Below are 24768 nucleotides of genomic sequence, written 5' to 3'. Positions count from 1 at the left end.
TAAATCCCTGCCTCGAGTCCAGGGTTTCTTATATGTCAAGTCATGACATGACTGCTGACTACATATACTGAGCACCATAAATCCCTGCCTCGAGTCCAGGGTTTCTTATATGTCAAGTCATGACATGACTGCTGACTACATATACTGAGCATCATAAATCCCTGCCTCGTGACCAGGGTTTCTTATATGTCAAGTCATGACATGACTGCTGACTACAAATACTAAGCAACAGCAATAAATATGAACTACTTATTCGGAAATTTAATAAAGTGAAATTTAGCGCACTATGAATCTTGCTTGGAATAATAATTTAGCACGGTGAACACACTTATTATCGATCCCTGGCATGTAGGCTACATAAAGTTTAAGGTAAGACTGGTTTATATTTAACTTACACCAACATTTCCTTTCGGACTGGCAGTGGCTTGACTGACACGAATACAAATCAGGACGAATGGCTTCAAAATTTATCATCGTGCCCAATAAATTAATTTTATTTTTGAAGGTTTTGAAGAAAGTGAGGGAAATTTCCTCGATGAGGGGAAAATATTTGCGAACAAAATTTCGATGAGTGATAAATAAGGAGTAAAATTATGATATAAATTAGTGAAGAAGACTAAATAGAAACCTTAGTCGAAATCGATACGTGCTTCACATGTGAAAAATGCACGAGAAATGAAAAAAAATTACACTAGCATATCTACATCATATTCAGTGCTGCGCGAAAAAAGTGCTTAGACGTTAATGAAGAAATGACGTATGGTTTACATGCGCCTAATGGAGAAGTAAGAAAGTGTAGAAGCTGCACGTAGTCCTAATAAGTTAATTAGATGCCAATTGAGGGAGCATTGCCCCCGATGTCTGTAGTCGCCGCACCGAGCAACACACGCACCACAGTTGCTGGACCAGACCAGAGCTCTGCCACACGCACAGCCACATGCACGCAAAAAAAAAACACTTACACGCAGCCACACGCACGCAAAGAAACACGCACGCGCAGCCACACGCACGCAAAAAAACACGCACGCGTAGCCACACGCACACACAGCTACACGTACGCGTAGCCACACACACGCAGTCACACGTACGCAGCCACATGCACGCGCAGCCACACGCACGCCAGCCACACGCACGCGCAGCCACACGTACACGCAGCCACACGCACGCTACACACAGCCACACGTTAGCCACACATACGCGCAGCCACACGTACACACAGCCACACGTTAGCCACACATACGCGCAGCTACACGTACGCCAGCCACACGTACACGCAGCCACACGCAGGAGCAGGCGGCACAGCCACACGCACCAGTGAGGCTGCGATTGCCCAAACAAGGACAGAGTTGAAGACGCTAGAATGCTGAGCAACATACACTGAGAAAAATTAGTGAGTCATTTATTGTCAATGTATTGACACACTTTCCAAACCACAGCACGAGCATGAGGCAGGACGTAGCACTGATACGCCCATGTACCAGGCCGAAAAGAGTTATGACGACCCACATGAGGACAAAGAGTGAATCGCTATTAGGACAAAGCATCTCTTATTTCCCAGAGTGTACCACTAGTACAAGCTACAAGCTAGGCACGCAGCAAGCGGAAATTTATAGCCGCGCTATGGGCGTCAGCTAGAAGGCCGCTCATAAATTGGCGATAATCCCTGTCATGGGTTCGATATCAGAGAGAAGATGCCGAAAGTGTACGACCTGGAACTTCATCAACATGTAAGGCTCGTTCCAAGACGTGATGTTGCAAAAAAATGCGTCTCACTAGTAAATTAAAACTGGTTTACTAAGGAAAACCCAGTCGTAATTTGCTAAGGAATACCAATGAAAATTGAACTATTGGTTGCCAAAGGTAATGTAAAATGGGCAAATACGTACAAACAAACATACGATATCAAGATCCATGTTAAAATTGAAACATGGGCTCGAAGCTTACACTGAGCGTCACAAACGCTGCACTGTTGATAGCCACGAAATAACAAGCATTTCTGTTAATTTTTCAACAACGGAGTCCATTTCAGTTGTAACAAGAAATCTCCTTCGTTGATTCGGAGCCTGCTAGCAATAGTATATGTTTCAATAAGAAAGCTCGCGTCACAGTGAAATAAGCTACGGGGAAAATTTACATGATTAGAACGCACAATTAATTGTAATAATTTCAAAAACTGAATGATGAATGAGCGTACTCATCGCGTTATTCGATTTATATTGTAGAATTTACATATCTGCCAACGAATCTCTAACATCTTGTTCATATGCAGGTGAGTAAAGTAAATAAGTTTAGGACGCGTCATTGAGACTAAATAGTAGAAGAGAAGAAATATTCTCACCTGTATCGAATATTTTTACACAAGAAGAGACGCCACGAAATCGTGGCAGTTGATCCTTTAGCGACAGAAGACGAAGAATAATTTCAGTGTAACGCAGTTGACGAGAGCGACTCGAATAAACGAAGATCGGCTGATGATATATAAAATCAATGTTCTAGTAGCCTTATACAGAACTGAGGTAAAACACGTACTAATTAAACTGAATATTAATTAAAACAACGTCTGATAACTTTCGTCAATTTCTGAGAAACATATTCGTGTCTTTACACTGCCGGCTCCAACAGGACCCTGGAGGTGAACTTTCCCCCACCTCCCCCATCACTGAGAAGGGGGTCGGCACTCACCCCCACCCCCCTTCACCATCATCACTTCTCATCAACACTTGGCGACATCTTGACCACATCAGATCTACACTAAAAAAATAGAGTTGTTGTTCAACAACGACACAATGGATGACCTACAAAGCCCCTGGTGACGTGAACAAATTTTCAATCCCAGGGGCTTATTGGGATTGAAAATTTTCAAAATCTAAAAAACGAGCGAACTGCCACAGTCGATTTCAACCCAAGAACGTGTCACTCGAGTTTATTTTTGAGAGCATTCACTACGCGTGTTTAGCCAATTACGAAATTGAACAGGTGTAGGTGATCGAGAAAATGGGTCGTAGAAGCTATAAATGAAACAACACAATATATCAAAGTAATTATGCGAACTAAGGAGCTGCGAACATTAGAATAAACATCCATCAGTAACAGTCATGACATTATTCCCATATATTCATTGATAAGAGAAAGAAATTTGTTAAAATTATGGGTAGGCGTCAACGTACACATATTTCTTTCGTTTTCAACTTATTTTTAAAGCATAAGCAAGCGATTTAAACTAAAAATTTTGTTAACTCAACAAATCACGATCGATAATCAAGCATTACATGATCAATACAAAATTGAAGTAGTTAGTTAGATTTTCATCTCAATTAGATCAATTAATTGAGGCTTTATTTAAATACACTTCACCGAATGTGTAGGCACTAACGTGGCCACGGTGGAATTCAGTAACTAAAAGGTTTTAATATAAGAACATGTACGCATATCATTTTGGATCAAAAAACAAGAAACCAGACTTTCATTATACAACCTATTTTGGAACAGAGCAAATTACCAGGCTATATCGATTATTAATGCATGAATCAGCATTTATAGGTGGAATTCCACCCTACAAATAACTGTCAGTGATGTGATACCTGAATTGCTCTTCAATACTTATGTTACCAGCATTTAATGGAAGCGATCAATTTTCCTATCAGAATTGAATTAGAACTTTACGGTGAGATCAAAGTGAAAGAATATTAAAAAAAGGCAAACGCATCACAATATTTTCACGTCCACTATTCTATTTCCGTAAATTGAAAAAAAAAACTCAAAAAACGACTATTTCCATTTTCATTTCCTAAACTGGCTACTATCATGCAGAAGTCGTCCGTCCATATTTTGTTGTAATGATTAATTTTAGAAGTACACCGTGTAGCGTTCTATAAAATAAAATTTTTTGTTACCGGCAGATGAAGCAACGATGAGACCTGACAGACTGTTCATATATGTAATAAATGTTGACCGATTTAATGTGGGATTACTCGAAATCATCATTAAGTACTTCTCCAGTAATAGGCCTATTCGACACAAAATAACGTAATGCGAGACGTTAAGAACTCTCGTGTGATTCTAATATAGCTAATAAGGATTTTCGACTATAAACCACTATGAAATAAAAAACTTTTACAATAACTAATTATAATTTGTCACTTGTAAGAAATCAGAGTATGAGGCGGTTTACTAGAAGTAAAATGGGTTCACTAGTCACAGGTTAACACTCGAGCGGTAATTATTTCCCGTCGGTAATGCAACAGCACGTAACACGTTTATCATTATTTCCGGCAGTTGGCAGCTCCTAGAATGCGACTGGTCACTCTCTCGCCTTATTGGCTTCTAGGCAGTGAAGGCCGATTTACAACTTCAAATAAAATATAATCATAATTACTCAAATATTTTCTTTTTCTTGTAGATGAAGTAATCGTATTATGAATTTGGCGGCATAACTGTACTTTAAACATTTGCATCACCAGTTATAAAGGGGAGTTCTAAATCACACTTCTTATAAGGATGAATAATCACATGATTGACGTCACGAGAACCACTTCATGCCTTGGCTTCTGCAACTGGCGAACAAGCCAAAGCCGCCAACAGTTATGCCCATGAAAAAAAAAAGAATGTGCGCCGACTAGCGACATGCGATAAATGCATTCACTTCTGAACTGGGCAAAAATCATTCTTCATTTATAATTCGATTATCGATAGTTTTGCAATGAAAAAACGTTCTCTCGTGTATATTGATGCCCAAGTAGCCAGAGACTTCAACTGGTTACTTGACGATACCCACACGCACTTGCGACCCACACCGCGTCGGAACCCTCACTGCCACAACGGTTACGTCTCGACTCGATGTATAAATAGATCTTCACTCTTCTTAACGTCGTCAAATAATCTAAAGTTATCAAAAAATTACTCTGAAATGAAGCAACATGTGTCAAATGTTTCATTTAAAAGTAAGATATGAATATATCCAGTGATATTTTTTGTTTCGACAAATCATGACGCATAATATAGGTTAAATGAACGCAGAAAATGTAGGTGTCACTTGCTTGCGCTCAGCTGAGTCATACGTCATTCAACCTACACATGATGCTCACACCCACGCCCGTTTCCTAATGTGAATGTTTGACCCTTGTTGAATTCATCAAGCTATTTTACACCCCATTCGTAAAAGAATAAACCTGAAAGTTGGACACTGCCTTCGTGCCTTGTTTCTAAATGCACTTGCCACAGGCTGGTTGCCATAGAGTTGCCACCTAGTATTTTTCATGAGCAGCTGTTGTTCTTGGCTTTATTTTTACGTAAAGCAGCCGTTGGCCTTTACTTCAGCTCCTGAAAAATCGTCAGTTGTTTATTTTATTCGGTTCATTCTTTACTGATTGTTAACTTCAAGCATTCTTAGGAGGATTTTATTATAGTAATAAATTGTGTCTCAACAAGTAATACAGAATCGATTCGGCCTTGCAATCAATTTTATATTATTCAATATAAAAGAACGTAAAATAACGCAAAAGACTTTTTGTTTGAAGATGTTTCGAAGACATTAAAAATAGGTGAAGTCAATGAAACATGAACCACAATTCAAAATTCAAAATAACTGCTATCATTGAAACGTTTTCGCGCTCACTACAGGCACATTGGTAAATAATAAGAATAGTATACTTTTATATCAATGTTATAACACACTGAAACACTTTCGCTTTTATAATGCATACAATAATCGTATAGTATCATAGCATCTAAATTATCAACAGTTGGATGAAAGAATTCATCCGAGCACAATTACAATGGTCACCCAAGAAATAAGTTTGAACAACAGAAAACGTTTAATGGAAAAACTCTATAAAAATTGTTGCTCTCAATTTCGAATTTATGACTGTGAATGATTATAATTTACAATTACCCGCAAAGATAAATTGCGATTGTACAATCTACAACCATGAATTCAAACATTTCTATCTATATAAAAAAATACCTCAAACAGTTTGAGTATAGATTTGAGTGGAAACAAGAATTAGAGTTTAAAATTATTTATTAATGTAATCTTACATTAGACCAACACGGTGAGTAAATACAAATATTTTAAACAATAAATAATTTTTTATCAATAAAACCCTTTTCTTACATTAGAATATGAATTCAAGACAGAGAAGCATCTCGCGTATAACGCATAGTCGGGAGTTACTAAACTGTTTTCATGAAATATTGGAGGTGGAAGTGAGGTAACTTTTTAAATGACAACTTTACGTGAAAAAGTCGGGAGTTACTAAACTGTTTTCATGAAGTCGGGAGTTACTAAACTGTTTTCATGAAATATTGGAGGTGGAAGTGAGGCAACTTTTTAAATGTCAACTTTACGTGAAAAAGTCGGGAGTTACTAAACTGTTTTCATGAAATATTGGAGGTGGAAGTGAGGTAACTTTTTAAATGTCAACTTTACGCGAAAAATTACGAAAATATTTCCGTGTCTACCAAATACCATACAATTTTAATATGCGTTTTAACTGCATTGAATTGAGTTGTCATTTCACTATTCGTTTGTTCCACAACCACTTATCACACGCTATTTCCATGACGTAACATAGATATGTAGATGGCTGTAGATATGTTTTCCATTGAAATGAACAATAATATATTGGCTATTAAACATGGGCGACTTCAAGATTATTAATTAGTTTTATATTTGGCTGACAGGTTATCAAATTAGTCTTGATTTTATTTGTCTCAACTACCTTACTTAATCGTCAGTTCTACTGGATCCCTGAAATATTATTCGGCTTTCAGAATATTTTAATTACATTTAGTCCCCTCGTTACAACATTACCTATACATCTATTTTATCCGTGCGTCGGAGCATTTTATTTTAGTTTTGTTAAAATGTCACCTCATATCATTTCGATTTTGTCTCTCCTCACAACAGTCATAACAGATACAGTCAGCGTATAACATTATGGTTAACATATAAGTTATGAATTAATTTATATCATTATTCGTCTTACCAAGTTAATTAACCTCGATGATAAATTTAAACAATACAAATTTTGTACGATTTCCCGTAAATTTATATTTTTTACACAAAATGGTCAAATCATTTTAGTTCATCTATCCCATGTCCGCAATCGACAATCAGTCAAGTTGTGACCATCAAAAATAAACGTCGGGTATATTTTTTTACACCCGACTACAATTATAAAATAAATGTTGGTTAATAATTTTCTGTCACTATACTATCTAATTCGATCATAAGTTTAATCTAAGGAAATAAATGTTGAATCATTTTTTTACCGCTATAAATTTCGATCATAAGTTTAATCTATGTCTTCGCCGGAATTCAATGTTGTCTCTTAAAATGTTCCTTGTCTTCAATAAGAACGAGTTTCTTGAGACTGAATTTCTTGCAGACATTTGAGTACGGGGAACAGTCCGCTTTTTTTCGTCCGCGGTTTGCGGCGGACAACAAACGCCGCGTCGAACTCAGCGCCTCGCCGCTCAGTCCGGACGTCACATCTGGTGTCAATTTTCTGAGAGAAAAAATAGTTTACAATTTTTGTTTTTTTTTTGATAAGAAAGGCAGATGTCTTTTTGCAGATGTGCCAAAGGGAGCAAATAACAAAGCTTCTTCTACATGCTATATATCTGAAAATGTTTTCTTATTCCACACAATAGATTTTGTGGCACGAGATAAATAGAATTTTTTTATACCTTTTGGACATTGAAAGCTGAATGTAACCTCTGTAAAAATGACTCATGTTCAATAATGTTTTCTTATTCTACGCGCTCGATAATCCTGGTAGAAAATGGACCAAAATTTTTTAGTTGACTTTACAAAATAAAGATATATATGTTATTTTAAAATACATGACATCTATACATATTAAATCAATAATACGCGCAAGAAAAAACTGAATATACAAACAATCTTAAAATACATTACATTTAAGCATATTATAGATTGTCGGCATAAAAAAATACGTGATCGCGGCATAAAAAATGTGAAAATGTCATCCAAAACTACATGCCACATGTTTTACAATGTTGCATGTAAAATACTAATACTTTTATTTATTTACACACCCGATGATGCTGGTGATGCGCAGCGCGGCGTCAGCGTTGAGGTGGAGTGCGTGTGGCGCGTACGCCTCACACACAAGACGCTCCTGACACTCGCGGTCGTGGCCGCTGACGCCGTACAGCGCGAACGCCGCCTCCAGCTCAGTGAGCACCCGCAGCCACGGCAGCGTGTCTACCCGCGCGTTGGGGGCTGTAGGGGGTAGGGGTGTTTATAAGCTGGGGTCCGTGAGAGGGAGTAACGGTAAATAAAGGTTGTTTATAAGCTGGGGCCCGGGGGAGGGAGTAACGGTAAAATAAAATATGATAAATTATATTCTGTCAGTGAGCACCCGCAGCCACGGCAGCGTGTCTACCCGCGCGTTGGGGGCTGTAGGGGGTAGGGGGTAAGGATGTTTACAAGCTGGGGTCCGGGGGAGGGAGTAACGGTAAAAAAATATATGGTAAATTATGTTCTGTCAGCGAGCACCCGCAGCCACGGCAGCGTGTCTACCCGCGCGTTGGGGGCTGTAGGGGGTAGGGGTGTTTATATACTGGGGTCCGGGGGAGGGAGTAGTGGTAAAAAATATATGGTAAATATGTTCTGTCAGTGAGCACCCGCAGCCACGGCAGCGTGTCTACCCGAGCGTTTGGGGCTAGGGGAGGGGGTAAGGGTGTTTACAAGGCGGGGCGCGAGGGAGGGAATAACGGTAAATAAAATATGTTAAATTATATTCTGTTCATTTGTCGTGAATGGAATAAGGGGTGAGAAAGAGGGGTAGAACATGGGCCGTAATTCCTAAACTAGTTAAGAGTTTTTTATTCCTTCAAGCAATCACTGATGGATTTTCTAGCGAAACCCACCTACCATAGACGAGAAACCGGCCCCCCGGGTACTTATATATACGCCGCTAGCTTTACTCAAGCAGTTTTGGTAGTACGGTCTCGGATCAGGGGAGACTAGGAACATTCTAATAGACAAAATATGCAAACGCATAAGTAAATTGAGCGAAAAAATGAGTATGAGAGAGAAAGTAGGGAATGCTTTGTTACGAAAAAAAAAACAGAAAATTTATAGATTGATATTTTGTTCGACGATTTTCTGCCTAATGCTGACCGTTATAACCGGACTCGTTATAAATTTAAACGTTATGCATATAAACCACACGCCGTTTTTTAACGGACAATAGTAACTGTTTCGGCTTTTTTGAAGCCGATTTACGAGTGCATACTCTTTTCATTACTAATGTTGGATCAGTTGAAATTTTGCAATTACCGCTCGCTCTTTTGGCCGATGTGACTGAAGCCTGCTCGAAATTTGCAGTATTAACTCCGTGAAGAAGCTTTGGCAGCAAGGAAGATTGTTTACACAATTACATTTTAAATTAAGAATGACTGGTTTGCTAATTTTTATCGAACTAATTGAGTGCAAACGACTCAAGTAAATGAGTCATCCAACCTCTCCCACCGGACAAAAGCGGTTGTGATTTAGGCGACTACGGTCTACGAGTCTATGATAGCTCCTTAGATTCAAAGCCATTGTTTAATGAGGCATTATTTAATAAGTCATGTTTGAATTTTTTAGAGTAGCCTTTATATTGCTGGACAGAATTACGACCGAATGCCATTAGGACGTCAGGACTATATTTTATGTGCTTCTCCAATCTTTTGTGGTACCTGAACAGTAATAAAATTCGCATAAATGCCCCAAAACAACATGTTTGCACTATATCTCGCTCTACCACTATGGTTACGTTACTAAACATTTCCGCGTTCTACCCTATCTAATATTAAATGTAAATATCCTGCAAATTATGTCAACCCCGGTATATTCACCTGACCAGCCATCATCAAACTTCGTCCAAAAGTCGAGTCTAATACTAAATGTAAATATCAAGCAAATAGGTCCATCTCCAGTGTATTCACCTGACCAGCCATCATCAAAACTTCGTCCAAAAGTCGAGTCTAATACTAAACATAAATATCAAGCAAATATATCCATCAGTATATTCACCTGACCAGCCATCATCAAAACTTCGTCCAAAAGTCGAGCTGCCCCCGCCCAGCGTCGTGAAGTAGTAAATGATCAGACCGATAGCCGTGGCCGTGAAGAACACCCCCAAGGCAATGGTCAGGTAGAAAACTGTAGTTGAAGCGTTGTACGCAATGGCTATTGTGCGTCCTTCTTCCAAGTCGTCCAGTAAGTTATAGTCGTAAGGAAGCACGTCCATTTTGCGATGCAGTATCTCGGAATTTATTCTCTTGTGTGTAAATTCTTGTAGTACCTTTTTTAAATGTTAACAGTTAAAACGTACCGATATTTTCAGCGCTCACAATATTATAATATCAAAGAAAACACCAGGGAAGTGATAAAATTACTGACCGAGTACACTTTGTTCACGCTCGAGCCTCTTTATTCTTCTTGCGTTGTATTTATACCGTTAATTTATAGACAAAGTTTTAGATTTTCGAAAAAATCCATCCTGTGGGAGCGATGTGCAATGAATCTGTAATGAAAAATAGAATATTAATGGAGATATTACAGATAAAATACATACACTAAAACAAAATACATACGCTATTAACGCCATCTTTGATAAGTAAATAAACTAACCTAGCCAGAAAAAAGCAAACTTCAGAAATTCAATCTTTGACCTTTAAAAATCAGAAATCTATTGCATATAATCTATAAAGATCAATCTTTATGATGGATTCAATAGATTATGTTTATTAGACGGTAACATGAAAGTAATTTTTATAGTTCTCAATGTGATAAGTTTCCTCGTTCTAAAAAACAAATGACGGCAGCATAACTGAAGATAGAGTGAACAAAAGTTATAGAAAATTAGATTACTTCGTTTAGTTTAGAAGGTTATCGCTGTATCCAAATAATTATTCATTAATTCTGAAAGCATATCCCGCAAAGTACTTCTTATCGTACATTTGTTCTGTAATATCAAAGAATAAATGTATTCGGAGCATTGATAAATTGAACATGCATTATCCACACTTAAAAAATACAACATACACGTATCGATGTAAAGTGCGTTCGAGATATCCTGGTCATTATAGTTTTAGTTGTAAAGCATATAATAATAACCTGTTGATATTATAAAGTATAGAGCAGTGTCTTACATGACCCCTTAGGTTCAATTTAAGATTCTTTCTAGATAACGGGAGCAACAAGCCTTATTTAATGTGTATTTATATTAACAACATACGGAAGAGATAGCTGATTTACTATTGAAACTCAAATTAGACAGCGAGTTTGCGCACAGTTTTGAAAATTTTTAAAGTGAAAAGTAAATTTTATGTGATACGGGTGCCAGTATCGGAAGTCAAAATTTTCTATCATTGCTAAGTATAATTTCAATGGCCTATTAATTATGGCGAAGAAAATTACAGAAATTTAAGGAAGGAAGTGGTATCACTTGTACACTGAAAACGAAACTTTAAGTATAATTATGTAGTATAATTATAATATAAGGATAATATTATAATTAATTTTTATAAGTAAGTGAGTATAATTTTCATTGAACATATATAGGTTACTTCGGAAATAAATTGCTAACCCAAAAGTGGAGAGAAATTGTTAACCCAAAATTGCACATGGAGAACACCTAAAACGGAATGAAAGATGGTAGATAATTTGCAACTAGTTACGAAATTGGCAGATTTTTTGAACAGTAGGACTTCATAAGTTATCGTTATTGATGCATTTCTTGTAGCCGGTAAAATGCATAAGAAATGCTTGGAAATGCGACTTGTAGATTTAGGATTAAAAAACTTATTTTCAGTGATATTGATTAACAAATGCAAATATTTAAAAGAGTTGTGAAATTTAAGACTCACCATAAGAATGCACCTAGTATATCAGATGGGTGCAGTCACTGGGCAACAGGAACAGGTGCATATGAGTGCATTGCAGGTGTTATCCGTCCACCTGTACTAAGCACAGGTAAGAGGCAGCAGCCACTACCACACATGTGTGGACTCGAACACAAATGTGTGAGCGGTTCGGGTGCAGATGCACAAGTACACATGTGCACCTTGTCTTGGTGCACAAGTACAGAAGTACCTCGTGGTGCTGCACATGTGTAGCAGCTGTGATACGTTGGTGCTGAAACATTGACGTGGCAGTGCGTTAACGGAAACAAGGGCCTTCGGAAGTAATGTGCTGTGCTGAGGTAGAAATGTTGAAATTAGAAGAGGAAAGTTATATTTCAGAGTGAGAATTTGAGGAAAATATTTAGTAATAATGATTGGATGAAAATAATAATAATAAAAAGAACGAGTGGCTGGAGGAAAATATTTAGTGATAATGTGATCGAATTAACCGTGTTTGCAATAATACGAGAATTAAAAAAATTTGCAATCAGCAGAAGTGTGGGAGGCGTGCTGAAAAAATATTTTCAACATAATGGAAATGGCGTTATTGTTATTATAATTCAAAAGTCCTCGGTAAAACTAAAATTTCTGAGCACAAGGCGAAATTTTTGTTCAACTTGAATCATGACTCTAAATTTCTTGTTACATTTTTTTTAGAAAAATTCGTGTGCTTTGTGAGATGTATCTGAGTGTTAAGAATGTTATAGATTTTAGATCTAAGAAGGTATGTGATCATCTAGTGAAGGTCTGACAGCAGACTGTTCACTTCAGAGTGAACCGTGTAATTCAAGGAATTGTGAAGTTTTGGACCCAAACATTGAAGGATGAAGTGCAAATTTCAGAGGTAACTTGTTGCATTTCACTATTGAAGGCACCTCACTATAATGCCATGTTAATTGCTACATGCAAGAACGCGCCACAATATATTGGAAATTTGTAACTCCAAACTATATTTCTATAGATTAGTTGGGAAACTGTCTAATTTTTATAGATTTTATTGCAGTGCATGACATTTGTGGACTGTACTGAAATTTCAGTCAGGAATAACAACTAAATAAAGTATGCTACGGTAAATTAATTGTGTTACTGCTTCTTAATATTAAAAAAAGTAAATATTATTAAATATTATATTAATATAATAAGAGATATTATAACATATCGATGTTATATAATATTAATAATAAAGTAAATAATTCCTAACCAATTTATGAAATTACGTTTATAAATGATGTCTAATTTAAATAGTCACATCTCATGACAACTTCACAGTTTTATCGTGATGCCAAATGGTATTGAACTAACTAAGTTTCTTGATATGTTCTAATGTCGGATTTATTATTTCTTTAATTGATTTCGTAGAGAGAATATAGATCTGTTTTCGGAGACAAGACAAGTTCGGGAAAACCACATAATCGTATATCCTTGCTCTACCGGACGACCATATGCGTCTCATTACACACCTTGCTTTAGTTTCTACAGCTTTCCCTTACGGCAGTAGCATACATACAGTGAAGTCGAAAGCGTCTGTCTCGGCCTAAAGCGTCTGTCTCGGCCTCAGTTTTGTGATCCCGAGAGCATCCCTGGCTACGGATTACGCAGCTCAAGACTGAGCCTCCGGACATCGAAAGTCAAACGGATGTTGGCCCTCAGAAAGTGAGTTAGCCAAACAAAAACTTCTTTCCGATAAGTTTTGAAAAGAAGTATATATGTTTGTAAGAAAATATTAGTATTAGTAAATAAGATATTAGTTTTCTGTTTTTAATGATAGCAGTGCAGAGATGGACTTCAAGATAGTGAAGGAACCTATATGAGATTCAAATAAAATTTAAGTAAAATTAAAAGTTTGATCAAGCACCTCGATTGAATTATCCCTCAGACGTAGAAAGCAAATTCTAGCTTAAAACTTCCATTTCACCTCAACGAAGCTCACGATTATTCGATTATTCATAAGAGTAATTTTGAAGGCCTGCTTTTTATTGCATGAATCATCGATTGCTGCATTTATGTATGCGATGATAAAGACCTTCAAAAACATATCATGGCATGATTTTATGGGCAGATTGGGTATCCATCTACCATTATATTCAACTGAACGCACAACTATGAATATCAACATAATATATAATAACTTTCGTTGGCTTTTACACTGTTAAAGATGGTAGTTGCATGATCTTCTCCCAGCCATTAAAGGTCTTCTCCCTAGAGCGTATATTATAGTCTCCTAGCGTAGCACGAAGGCTTCAATTAAATACGACTTCTCTCGTTCGCTCATATAACTCATCTTACTCTCGTGGTCACTTTCGATTGTACAGGCGCTCTCGTGAGGCTAGTATGTAAATATATTGTCCTGGGGACTATACTTAAGTTTGAAGCTTTTGAATTAGTTGAATTTTCTACGACGCTTCTAACTTTCTCGTTACTTGTAATGTTAGACACTGCGACGTTATGTTTTTAAAAGCGTTAATAGGTTCCTATCTTCCAATCATTAATTTCATAATGTGCTTATGAAACGAAGAATGCGTCAATGCCGATTGAATGACTTTGATGCCTTCATTTATTTTGCGGGAAAGTTTATGTAAAAAGGTAAATATTGACCGAGAAATTTTCAGGCAATTAGTGAACGATTATCACATTCAAACTGTAAATAAATTCGTACGTATTATTGCAGAGGTTAATTTTTAAATGCGTTTATTAACATTATCATTATATTGCTGAAAAATGCGAGCAGCAAAAATTCATTTCTATGAAGAATTATAACTTATTTATACGAACACATCAACTGTTAAGTTTCATAGATAACCTTTCTTTCAATAAATAAATAAATAAATACATAAATAGGATAAAGTATTATTATCATATAAATCGTTTGACAAGCAAACTTTCAGACACAGGAACTAAGAGATAATGTTTATTATAGATGATACGAAGCATGAAAGAGAATAAATATTGTAGAAGAGAGTAACGAGGAAGCATTGAAAAATTAATATCTGGATGTCAAGTAAGAAATAGAGTTGGGGAAATAAGGACAAAAGTGTCTGTAGAATAAATGTTGTAGAACAGAGTAACGAGGAAGCATAATTAATATCTGGATGTCAAGTAAGAAATAGAGTTGGGGAAGTAAGGACAAAAGTGTTTGTAGAGTTGGCAATCCTGATGCCGTCTGCCAGCCTCAGCTGCAGCGATAAGCTCGTCAGCAGCAGCGTAATCAGCGGCTGACATGCCAAGCATCACGTTTGGAGTTAATAACCTGTCACAAAAAATTGAACTGCAATGTTATTAATATGAAATTTTCATGTGAATACGATGTGATAAATTCAATAAGAAGTCAGTCAATTGACATTTTTTCAACAATTCTTAGTTTACGAGACAGTGTATAAATATAAGTTATATTGAGTAACTACAATATGAAAAAAACGGGATATCAATTAAGTCGTAGGTCAAAAGGAATATAGTGGTTGTAGCAAATTAATTTAATAAAGGGAAACATAGTAGGCGGGTTGCACGGGTGCTTTACATGACACACAGCACGAAGGGCTGCGTGGGTGCTCTACATGACACGCAACACGACACGCACTCACGTCAGGGCTCGAGAGATCACCGACTTCTCTCCGCTGATGCGGTCACGCAAAACGGCTTCACACGCCAACCGCAGAGCGCAAGCGTCGGCAGCTTGTCTCTCGAATGTGCTTTTGTCTTCGTCAGTAGCGGGACCTTCGTCAGTAGAGGGGCCTTCGTCAGTAGAGGGGCCTTTGTCAGTAGCGGGGCCTTTGTCAGTAGCGGGGCCTTCGTCAGTAGCGGGTCCTGTGTCAGTAGAGGGTACTTTGTCAATAGTGGGGCCTTTGTCAGTAACGGGGCCTTTGTCATTTATGGGGTCATTTGGTTTTTTCTGTGAATTTACGATTCGTTTTTCATCTTTGCTACCTTGAAATTTACCCGAGGTACCGATATTGAGGCCTAAATCCCTTTCTGACTGAGTTAAAATATCGTATAGTAATGATGTAATTCCGGTAGAATATTTTTCGCCGTCGTACGAAAGCTGTTCAGGAACATCAATGTATTCAGTGTACAGATTCTCATCAAATCTCGATGGCTTCAATTCGTTCAAAGGTTCAGAAGAATGTTCGTTTTCGTGCACTATTTTGTTCACTGCAATTTCCCGCGTGCCACTCCTCGAACGTTGTACGTGGTCAACCGCATCGTCGTTACCAATAGCAATGTCCATGAACGGCGCAGAAATAGTGTGTGTATTACGGCCTTTTATTTCGAAAATTGGAGAGTCGGTTTCAACCTGAAATTTTTCTATTTTTGAAGGATAGCTTTCAATATTTCTTCTTAGACCAAATTCCGGTTTTGCAGTTAATTTTGTGTCAGAAGAACTAATTCTAAGCAAAGAAATTAGCGGTCTTTTGTGAAAAAATCGGTGATCGTGAAAAACTCGTTTAGGTTTATGGGTTGAAACACTTTCTGCCTTTACAGTGAAATTTTCTTTGGTTTCATTTGCATCATTCCCACTACCTAGGCGTCGTAGAAGGGTATTCCACATTGAACTACCTTTACTTCGTTTTGATAAATTTTCCGATCTACGGTCATCTTCATAAGAGAATATATTTCTCCTTAAAGAGGAAGAATTTTCATACCCCACATTACCTTCTTTTCCAGTGAGCTTTTCTTTTGTTGCATTGATTCTATTCAATTGCTTTGGAATCTCAGTAAAAGAGTCTTCCGTTCGATTTCCCTTTGCCTTGATCTTACTTATTGACATGTCGTTAGTTTGGTTCTGTGCAGTCTCATTCACTTTATCCATTTTAAGAGAATTTCTTTTCACGGCCTGTGACGCTACCTTGAAAGGCAGTGTTTTGTTGCCAAGGAGTCCGTGTTCTGCGAGAAATGACAGCACGGCTGCACCAACTTCACTTTCTGACTTTTTTGCTCTCCCGGCAGGCGATCGGTCTTTGTCTCGGGCATCAGATGGTCGGTCCTTGTCTGTGGCTTCAGATGGTCGGTCTTTGTCTCTGGCATTAGATGGTCGGTCTTGGCCTCTGGCATTAGATGGTCGGTCTTGGCCTCTGGCATTAGATGGTCGGTCTTTGTCTCTGATATTAGATGGTCGGTCTTTGTCTCTGGCATCAGATGGTTGGTCATTGTCTCTGGCATTAGATGGTCGGTCTTTGTCTCTGGCATCAGATGGTTGGTCATTGTCTCTGGCATTAGATGGTCGGTCTTGGCCTCTGGCATTAGATGGTCGGTCATTGTCTCTGGCATTAGACGGTCGGTCTTTGTCTCTGGCATTAGATGGTCGGTCTTTGTCTCTGGCATTAGATGGTCGGTCAATGTCTCTGGCATTAGATGGTTGGTCTTTGTCTCTAGCATTAGATGGTCGGTCTTTATCTCTGGCATTAGATGGTCGGTCTTTGTCTCTGGCATTAGATGGTCGGTCTATGTCTCTGGCAGCAGACGGTCGATTTTTGTCTCTGGCATTAGATGTTCGGTTTTTGTCTCTGGCAGCAGACGGTCGGTCTTTGCTGTAGTTGCCCTTCACTCTCGAGTCGTCCTCATATATTCTTTCCAAGGACTCAAGAAGTGAAATAATTTCTACGGAAGACTCTGGGAATAAGCCATCTGAAATCAATCAACATACGTGGTTCTATTAACATATTGCTTGGTTGTGGAAATTTCATCTAATAATTCATCTATTCTATCTTGAATGTGGTCAGTTGATGAAGAACTTTATGGATTGCTTTAAGTATTGATTGTGGGTAGCTAAATAAACAACTATGTTTGACTATTAGTACATCTTCTAGAAAGTTCATACCAGCACTTACTCCTATTTTAACCCGATTAGGTTAAATATTTTAAATTATCCCTAGAAATTACCAATTGCTGAATTTTGATATATGATAATAAAAATGTGAAAGAAACTTTACTCTCAATCAAATTTATTAACATACTTCGATAAGCATAAAATTATCGGTGATTTAGTGGAACTTAAATTTATCCTAAACTCACTGCCGAAATCATGGCTGCTATCAGTAAAATTTATTAACATATGTAGATAAGCATAAAATTATCAGTAATTTAGTGGAACTTGAATGTATCCTAAACTCACCGCCGAAATCATGGCTGCTGCGTGAGCGTCGATATGAAGAATACGAAGAATCAGTGTCTGTGCAGAGCAGAAGGATCAGCGCTAGGGCGCCTAGCACTAAAAGCTTGCCCAATATCATACCCACGATCAAAGCTACGCTTGATGCTGTCAAAGTAGTCGCGTACGCTGTAATGTTGAACGCAGTCAGCAATTTGGCTTCTTCTTCGTAGTCAAATGCCGTCCACGGGTCATCGAATTTTTCAAAAAATTCCATGGCGACGAGGTGAGAAATTTAGAATTCTCTTGAAAAATCAGTCTTGAAAAATGCTTCGACGAATTTTCTTTTTTTGTTTATTTTCAGATGTTATTTCGAAGGAAATCACTTCACATGAAATTTTATGAACACAGGCAAATGCGGCCAAAATTCTATGTTACTTCTGGTGCTTCAGTGCAAACGATTCTTTTTATTTGGGACTAAGTCAAACATGCAGTGAATTTGAAAGTGATTTAAATAATGATTTACACGACACTTGAAATTATATAATTATAATTAATCATGTAACTGTTACAGTAAGTCCTCAAACGTTAGCAGAAATAGATAAAGTTTTATTATGTGCGGCTGTGTTCCTATTTTGTTGAGGAATAACGATGAATATTCCATCAAGAAGCAAACAATAACATTTAGAAACGTTTTCACACATGAAACAGAAATAAATAAAAGGCGGAATAAACGCATTTCGTTACTATATAAGCTTGAGCTTTATTTTACTTTTCGTTAAATAATTGGAGGTGTTTAAATGAGTACTGCTGCTAATGGCAGGATCAACAGTTACACAAAAGAGCCTTCTTTTTGAGCCGTTATTTTTAAAAAAATAATGTAAGCGCCAATAGTAGTCATGTAAAGTATTATTTTATGCATTTCTGTCATACATCTTAATATGAATTGAATTTTGAAAAAATTTTACAGAAATTAAAACATTTTAGCAAAATAAAAATTGTGACTATATAGATTCTATGCTACTAATCATTTCCGACAGGCTGAAATTGTGAGCCCAATAGTTCCTAATTTTTTCTAAACTTGACGTGGGATGAAAATCTCGCTCGAGATCTTGAAGTCGTAAACTAATGATAATAATAATTTCCACGAAGCGAAAACTTTATTTTAGCTTACTTACTTACTGACACCCAATTTAAATAATAACAGTCGACACGTTTCAATAAAATGCCTTTACTTTGTGTGACAATATTAAAATTCAACCATAATTTTTACTTTAATCCAATATAAGATGAAATAACTGGTCATGCGATCAAGTATTTGTACACAGGAGCTTTACAAAGGCGAAGATTTACTTGACCAGTCGTCATTAAAGGCAATGCTAAAATGAAACCAGAATGAAACTGTATCAAGTCGTTAAAGTGTGAATATATCAAGTTGATTTTATGAAGCAATCAGATGTTTCTCTACACAATAAGAATTAACGATTATTTACAGATTTAGACTAAAAAAATCTGTATTTTAAAATTTAAATTAAAATATTAGCCCAATATTTAAAATATTTGAAAATTTTATATTTGTCATTACATTCACCTAACAATTCAATTTAGACATTTAATTACATCCCCTTCAGAATTTAATTCAGACATTTTATACGACATATTGTTTGATTATGTTCAAATACGAATAATGTTGATTTGCCGAAAAAGGCGGGCAAATATTGAGTGTTTTTAGCGCATTTTCTCAGTTATGGAAAAAATGCACTATTGTGCTCGCCATGTCCATCTGTCTGTCTGTCTGTCCGTCTGTCCGTCCGTCCGCGGCCTCAAATTTTCGTCGACGAGAAAATGCCCTCTCTGTCACTCACTGCAGTGAGTACTGAGTTATATTTTTTAATTATTTTGTAATATATATAATAGTCTAAGACAATACAAAATGTATACATTTTGTGATCTTTTTGACATTTAAAAGTAGCTGAAATTTAATATATTTGATAAGTAAATAAATAAAATCTTGTAAAATCAACAATAAATCTGTATTGGTCAATAATCTTGTTTGAGCAACGCTAAAAATATTGGAATCGCCATCCCACTGATCCAGATTGTTGAATATCATTCTTCGGCCTATGAATCCTTTTATATTCTATTCCGCGCTTCCAGATTTGCGTGTTCGAAATCATCTTATGTCGTGCAGGGCTCAATTCGACGCTAGTCTCCATGTTTCAAGATTGGCTATATCGTGTCGTATTCGATTCATCGCTCTATTAACCAAGGGAAATTCCTGCGTGATTGTGGCAGACACAGGCCCATGGTGATTGCTCGGGGTGATTGCTCAGAGAAACCTATTTATCTTGTCATGTGATGGCTCCAGCGAGCTCTGCCCTGCAGAACCAACGCGAAACTTTCTCGCACGCGGCCCGTGAAGTTTGAACCCTATTCCTGAACACGCAACGAAACCTTCACGAACGAGTAGAATTAAGAAGTATTTGAGTCGGATTTATATGATTCAAATGATAATTGAGAAATAAGCTGACAATTTTGCATTTCCGATTAAAAATATATTTGTTAATATGCGTTATTTCTGAACACGCAACGAAAACTTCACGAACGAGCAGAATTAAGAAGTATTTGAGTCGGATTTATATGATTCAAATCATCAATGAGAAATCTGCAGGTAACATTGCATTTCCGATTAAAAATATATTCAATCATTGAGATGAGCATATTAATTAATAGCAACAAGCTTGTTCAAATTGCAACTGATTGCGACTATTAAGTTCATTCGATTGCTTGGATCGCAAATTTAATACGCATTTGTAAGCAATGAAAATAAATAAGATCACAATGTTTTCAATGTTATTGGTACTCCATCATATATTCGACATTTGAGAAGTCGACTATACAAATTTGTGAGACTTGATTTTTAGAGTAGAAATTCGTCCCCAATTTAACTGTTAAACAGTAAAGTTAACGGTTAACGATTAGGAATCAATCAATGAGCAGCGTCAAGTGGACATGAGCTATAAATGTTTCACAAATAAGATTTTTGCTTGAAAAATTGCAGAAATTCAGAGATTCCTAACTGTAAGGACCAAAGAAGGAAAACCAATTTTAAAGATATTTTCTGTAATAGAAAAGTCGCCCCGTAGTGAGTGAATGTGCCAGCCGAATGAGGTGGATGCGCGTGAAGGTTTCCAGTAGGTTGGTAATGAACACTTTTTCCTGGTACTTCTTTTTTTAGCTGCCGAATTGTTTTGTAAATATTTTTCAAAATTAGTTGTTTCAATTGTTCATAACAGGATTCTAGAATGTTAAACTGACGATGAAGCTGGTCTCTGAAAACTTTTTACTTAAAATATAGATAATTACAATTGAATTTTCTTCGTTCTTAAGTTCATGTGTGCAGAAATTTATACTGATCTTATATTAATTAAAAAGAATAATAATAATAATAATAAAATAATAATAATAATAATAATATTAATAATATTAATAATAATAATAATAATAATAATATTTCTTACGGTGAATTAACATTGATTAAGCGAAATCAATATTTATTTTGGCAGGAGTGCTCATGGAATTGCAGACAATCCTTAGTGTATCCCTCATATCTGACCAATTGTAATCCATTGATAAGTTATAACCAAAATTGAAGAGTCGTTAGATAAGCTAGGTCGTTGAAAATTATTTTCAATTTATCCTTTTGATGAGAATACATTCGTCATCTGATATACATATTAAAAGATCCCAACGAGGTGTCAGAGTTATAATTATATTTAAAATGAGTTAGGCAATTATACTATAAATGATTTATGTGATAAAAAGATACGACGTTTCTCGCACGTTCTGTCAAATCCGGGACAGCTGAACTTTCCCCCTCGGCCGCGGCTAGGCTCGCGTGCGCGACGGCAGCCGGAGCACGCAATACGCCTGGCCTAGGGGGAGGCAAGGGGAGACTGAGGGAAAGATGAATGTGGTGAGAAATGGAGATGAGATGGTGAGAAATGGATGTAAGATGGTGAGAAATGGAGATGAAAGGATGAGAATAATCATACCTTATATCTAACGATTTTTGCTGTTCCTACTCCTCCAGAACACAAGTGAGATATGGAGATGAGATGGAGATAAATTGATGTAAGATGGTGAGAAATTGATGTAAGATGCTGAGAAATTGATGTAAGATGGTGAGAAATTGATGTAACATGGTGAGAATTTGATGTAAGATGGTGAGAAGTGAAATTGAGATGGTGAGAAATTGATGTAAGATGGTGAGAAATTGATGTAAGATGGTGGGATATTGATGTAAGATGGTGAGAAATTGATGTAAGATGGTGGGATATTGATGTAAGATGGTGAGAAACTGATGTAAGATGGTGAGAAATGGAGATGAGATGGTGAGAAATTGACGTAAGATGGTGAGATATTGATGTAAGATGGTGAGAAATTGATGTAAGATGGTCAGATATTGATGTAAGATGGTGAGAAATTGATGTAAGATGGTGGGATATTGATGTAAGATGGTGAGAAACTGATGTAAGATGGTGAGAAATTGATGTAAGATGGTGAGAAACTGATGTAAGATGGTGAGAAATGGAGATGAGATGGTGAGAAATTGACGTAAGATGGTGAGAAATTTATGTAAGATGGTAAGAAATTTATGTAAGATGGTGAGAAATCGATGCAAGATGGTGAGAAATTGATGTAAGATGGTTAGAAATTTATGTAAGATGGTGAGAAATTTATGTAAGATGGTGAGAAATTGATGTAAGATGGTGAGAAATTGATGTAAGATGGTAAGAAATTTATGTAAGATGGTGAGAAATTGATGTAAGATGGTGAGAAATTTATGTAAGAGGGTGAGAAATTTATGTAAGATGGTGAGAAATTAATGTAAGAGGGTGAGAAATTGATGTAAGATGGTGAGAAATTGATGTAAGATGGTGAGAAATTGATGTAAGATGGTGAGAAATTGATGAAAGATGGTGAGAAACGTAAAGGGGCAGTGAAAAGTGAAGATAAGTTATGGGCAACTATATAATATAGGCTCGTTAGGAATAGGGGATGAAGGAAATTGAGGATGAGGATGGTGAGAAATTTGAGTTTAAGGAAGAAAAGTTCAGCATAAAAGGAAAAGGCAAATCAGAAGAAGAAAAATTCTAATTATAAAAAGAAAAATGCACAGTATAAAGGGGGAAAAAACCAGAGGAGGAAATGTGCACAGCGAAAAAGAAAAAGACAGCAGAAGAGAAAAAACGCGTACCATAACAGGAAAAATGCACAGAATAACAGGAAAAATGCACAGCATTACAGGAAAAATACGCATCAACGAGAAAAATGCACAGCATAACAGGAAAAACGCTCAGCAAAAAGAGAAATGCACAGCATAACAGCAAAAACTCTCCGGATAATAGGAAAAATGCACAGCAAATGGCTAAATGCACAGCATAAATGCATAGCGTAACAGGAAAATGCATGCAGAAATTTATAGCGTAACAGGAAAAATGCACAGCATAACAAGAAAAATGCGCAGCGAAACAAAGAGAAAAATGCACAGCAGAAGAGGAAAAAAGCACAGTTGAAGAATATAAGATAATATAACTAACTGAAATGAGTTATTGGGGAAAAATTGGAGCTGGAGTAAGTAAGATTATAAAAGTAATAGAATTTGAGAGAAAAACAATGAACGAAGGAAGATTGATGAAGACAAAATAATTAAAATTGAATGATTTTCGACAATCTCATCAGAGCCCAAAAGTGGCGAGAAAAATACGCTGAGGAAAATGGTTGCGCACACAAAATGGCATATTTGGCTGCAATAACTCATTGTCATCTCCATTATACATGTATAATAATGTATATATTGTATAATTACATATATCTTGTATAACATTGTGCTTGGAAAAATAGTGGTTCTACCAGTGTTCAAGTAACATGAGAAACGTTTCGTTTTCTTTTATGTCCAACCAGTTGTTATTATAAGCTAATTAAAAATAAGAAGAAGAATTTAGCGTAATGTGTCAAATTAAATTCAATTCACGTGTTATAATGAATGATTTACATTATATAAAAACATATGCAAGACACAGGACCAACTTCCTTACAAGTAAGTAGCATTCTCTTCATTATCGTAACCGTTGGCGACGCAAAGAAAGTTACATTTCAAAGTTTTAAAAAACATTCCCGCTTCTAACGTCAGAAAGGAATTTAATTTCTAATTATAAACGGTTTAATTGGGCAAACTTCTACTCGGACTTGATTGGACAAACTTATACTTTGAATTGATTAAGTAAAGTTATACTTTGAATTGATTAAATGAACTTGAAACTTTGAATGCAATTATAAGTAATTGGCTGACTCGGGCGGGCTTACTATTTGCTTCTTTTGCATCCTATAGGTAAGAACCTGAAGGAAATATTCGTCTAAATTCTTAACAAACTATAAAAGCTACGAGATCCATGTAATATATTTCAGAAAAAAGTCTTAGGTTATTCAACGATATTCAACTTTTGACCCAAAGTTACTCATTCATTCATTCAATGATGAATACGAAATTGTAAAATAGCTAAGAAATTTGTATTTCGAATGTAACGAACAATAGGTAATTAAAATCACACCTATTTGTGGGAACGATGCTAATTTATACTATTTTCATTGAGAATTAATGTAATTTAGGCACTATTATGTATCAATAATTTTTATAGTTAACACAACTTACATAAATATCCTGAATTCAACTGATTTGTGCCATTTATTGATAACAGGGA

General features: G+C 36.5%; 3 protein-coding genes across 3 annotated transcripts in view; all 3 read right to left on the bottom strand.

Moving 5' to 3' along the window:
• Positions 1-3053, bottom strand: part of LOC108667941 — a 53356-nt gene extending 50303 nt beyond the window's left edge. Inside the window, exon 1 of the mRNA XM_047884126.1 lies at positions 2339-3053. The gene's annotated coding sequence lies outside the window, so the exon portion shown is untranslated. The remainder of the gene's footprint in view (positions 1-2338) is intronic.
• Positions 3054-8503: 5450 nt separating this feature from the next.
• Positions 8504-12246, bottom strand: LOC125179042. The gene is made up of 3 exons (XM_047884124.1): positions 11887-12246; positions 10049-10541; positions 8504-8562 (listed from the first exon to the last, which is right to left on the bottom strand). The coding sequence occupies exons 2-3, from the start codon at positions 10263-10265 to the stop codon at positions 8504-8506; spliced, it is 276 nt and encodes a 91-aa protein (XP_047740080.1). The 5' UTR covers positions 10266-10541; positions 11887-12246.
• A 2754-nt stretch (positions 12247-15000) lies between these two features.
• On the bottom strand, positions 15001-18281 carry LOC108667938. Its single transcript, XM_018155043.1, has 3 exons — positions 18029-18281; positions 15501-17541; positions 15001-15169 (listed from the first exon to the last, which is right to left on the bottom strand). Exons 1-3 carry the CDS (start codon positions 18279-18281, stop codon positions 15001-15003), a joined length of 2463 nt encoding a protein of 820 aa, XP_018010532.1.
• Positions 18282-24768: the final 6487 nt, after the last annotated feature.

Source organism: Hyalella azteca, unplaced genomic scaffold, assembly GCF_000764305.2.
Source record: "Hyalella azteca isolate HAZT.00-mixed unplaced genomic scaffold, Hazt_2.0.2 contig14662, whole genome shotgun sequence".
In the NCBI taxonomy this organism is placed as follows: Eukaryota; Metazoa; Arthropoda; class Malacostraca; order Amphipoda; family Hyalellidae; genus Hyalella; species Hyalella azteca.
Note: the sequence above shows the minus strand (reverse complement) of the source record. Positions and strands in the feature narration are given on the sequence as shown.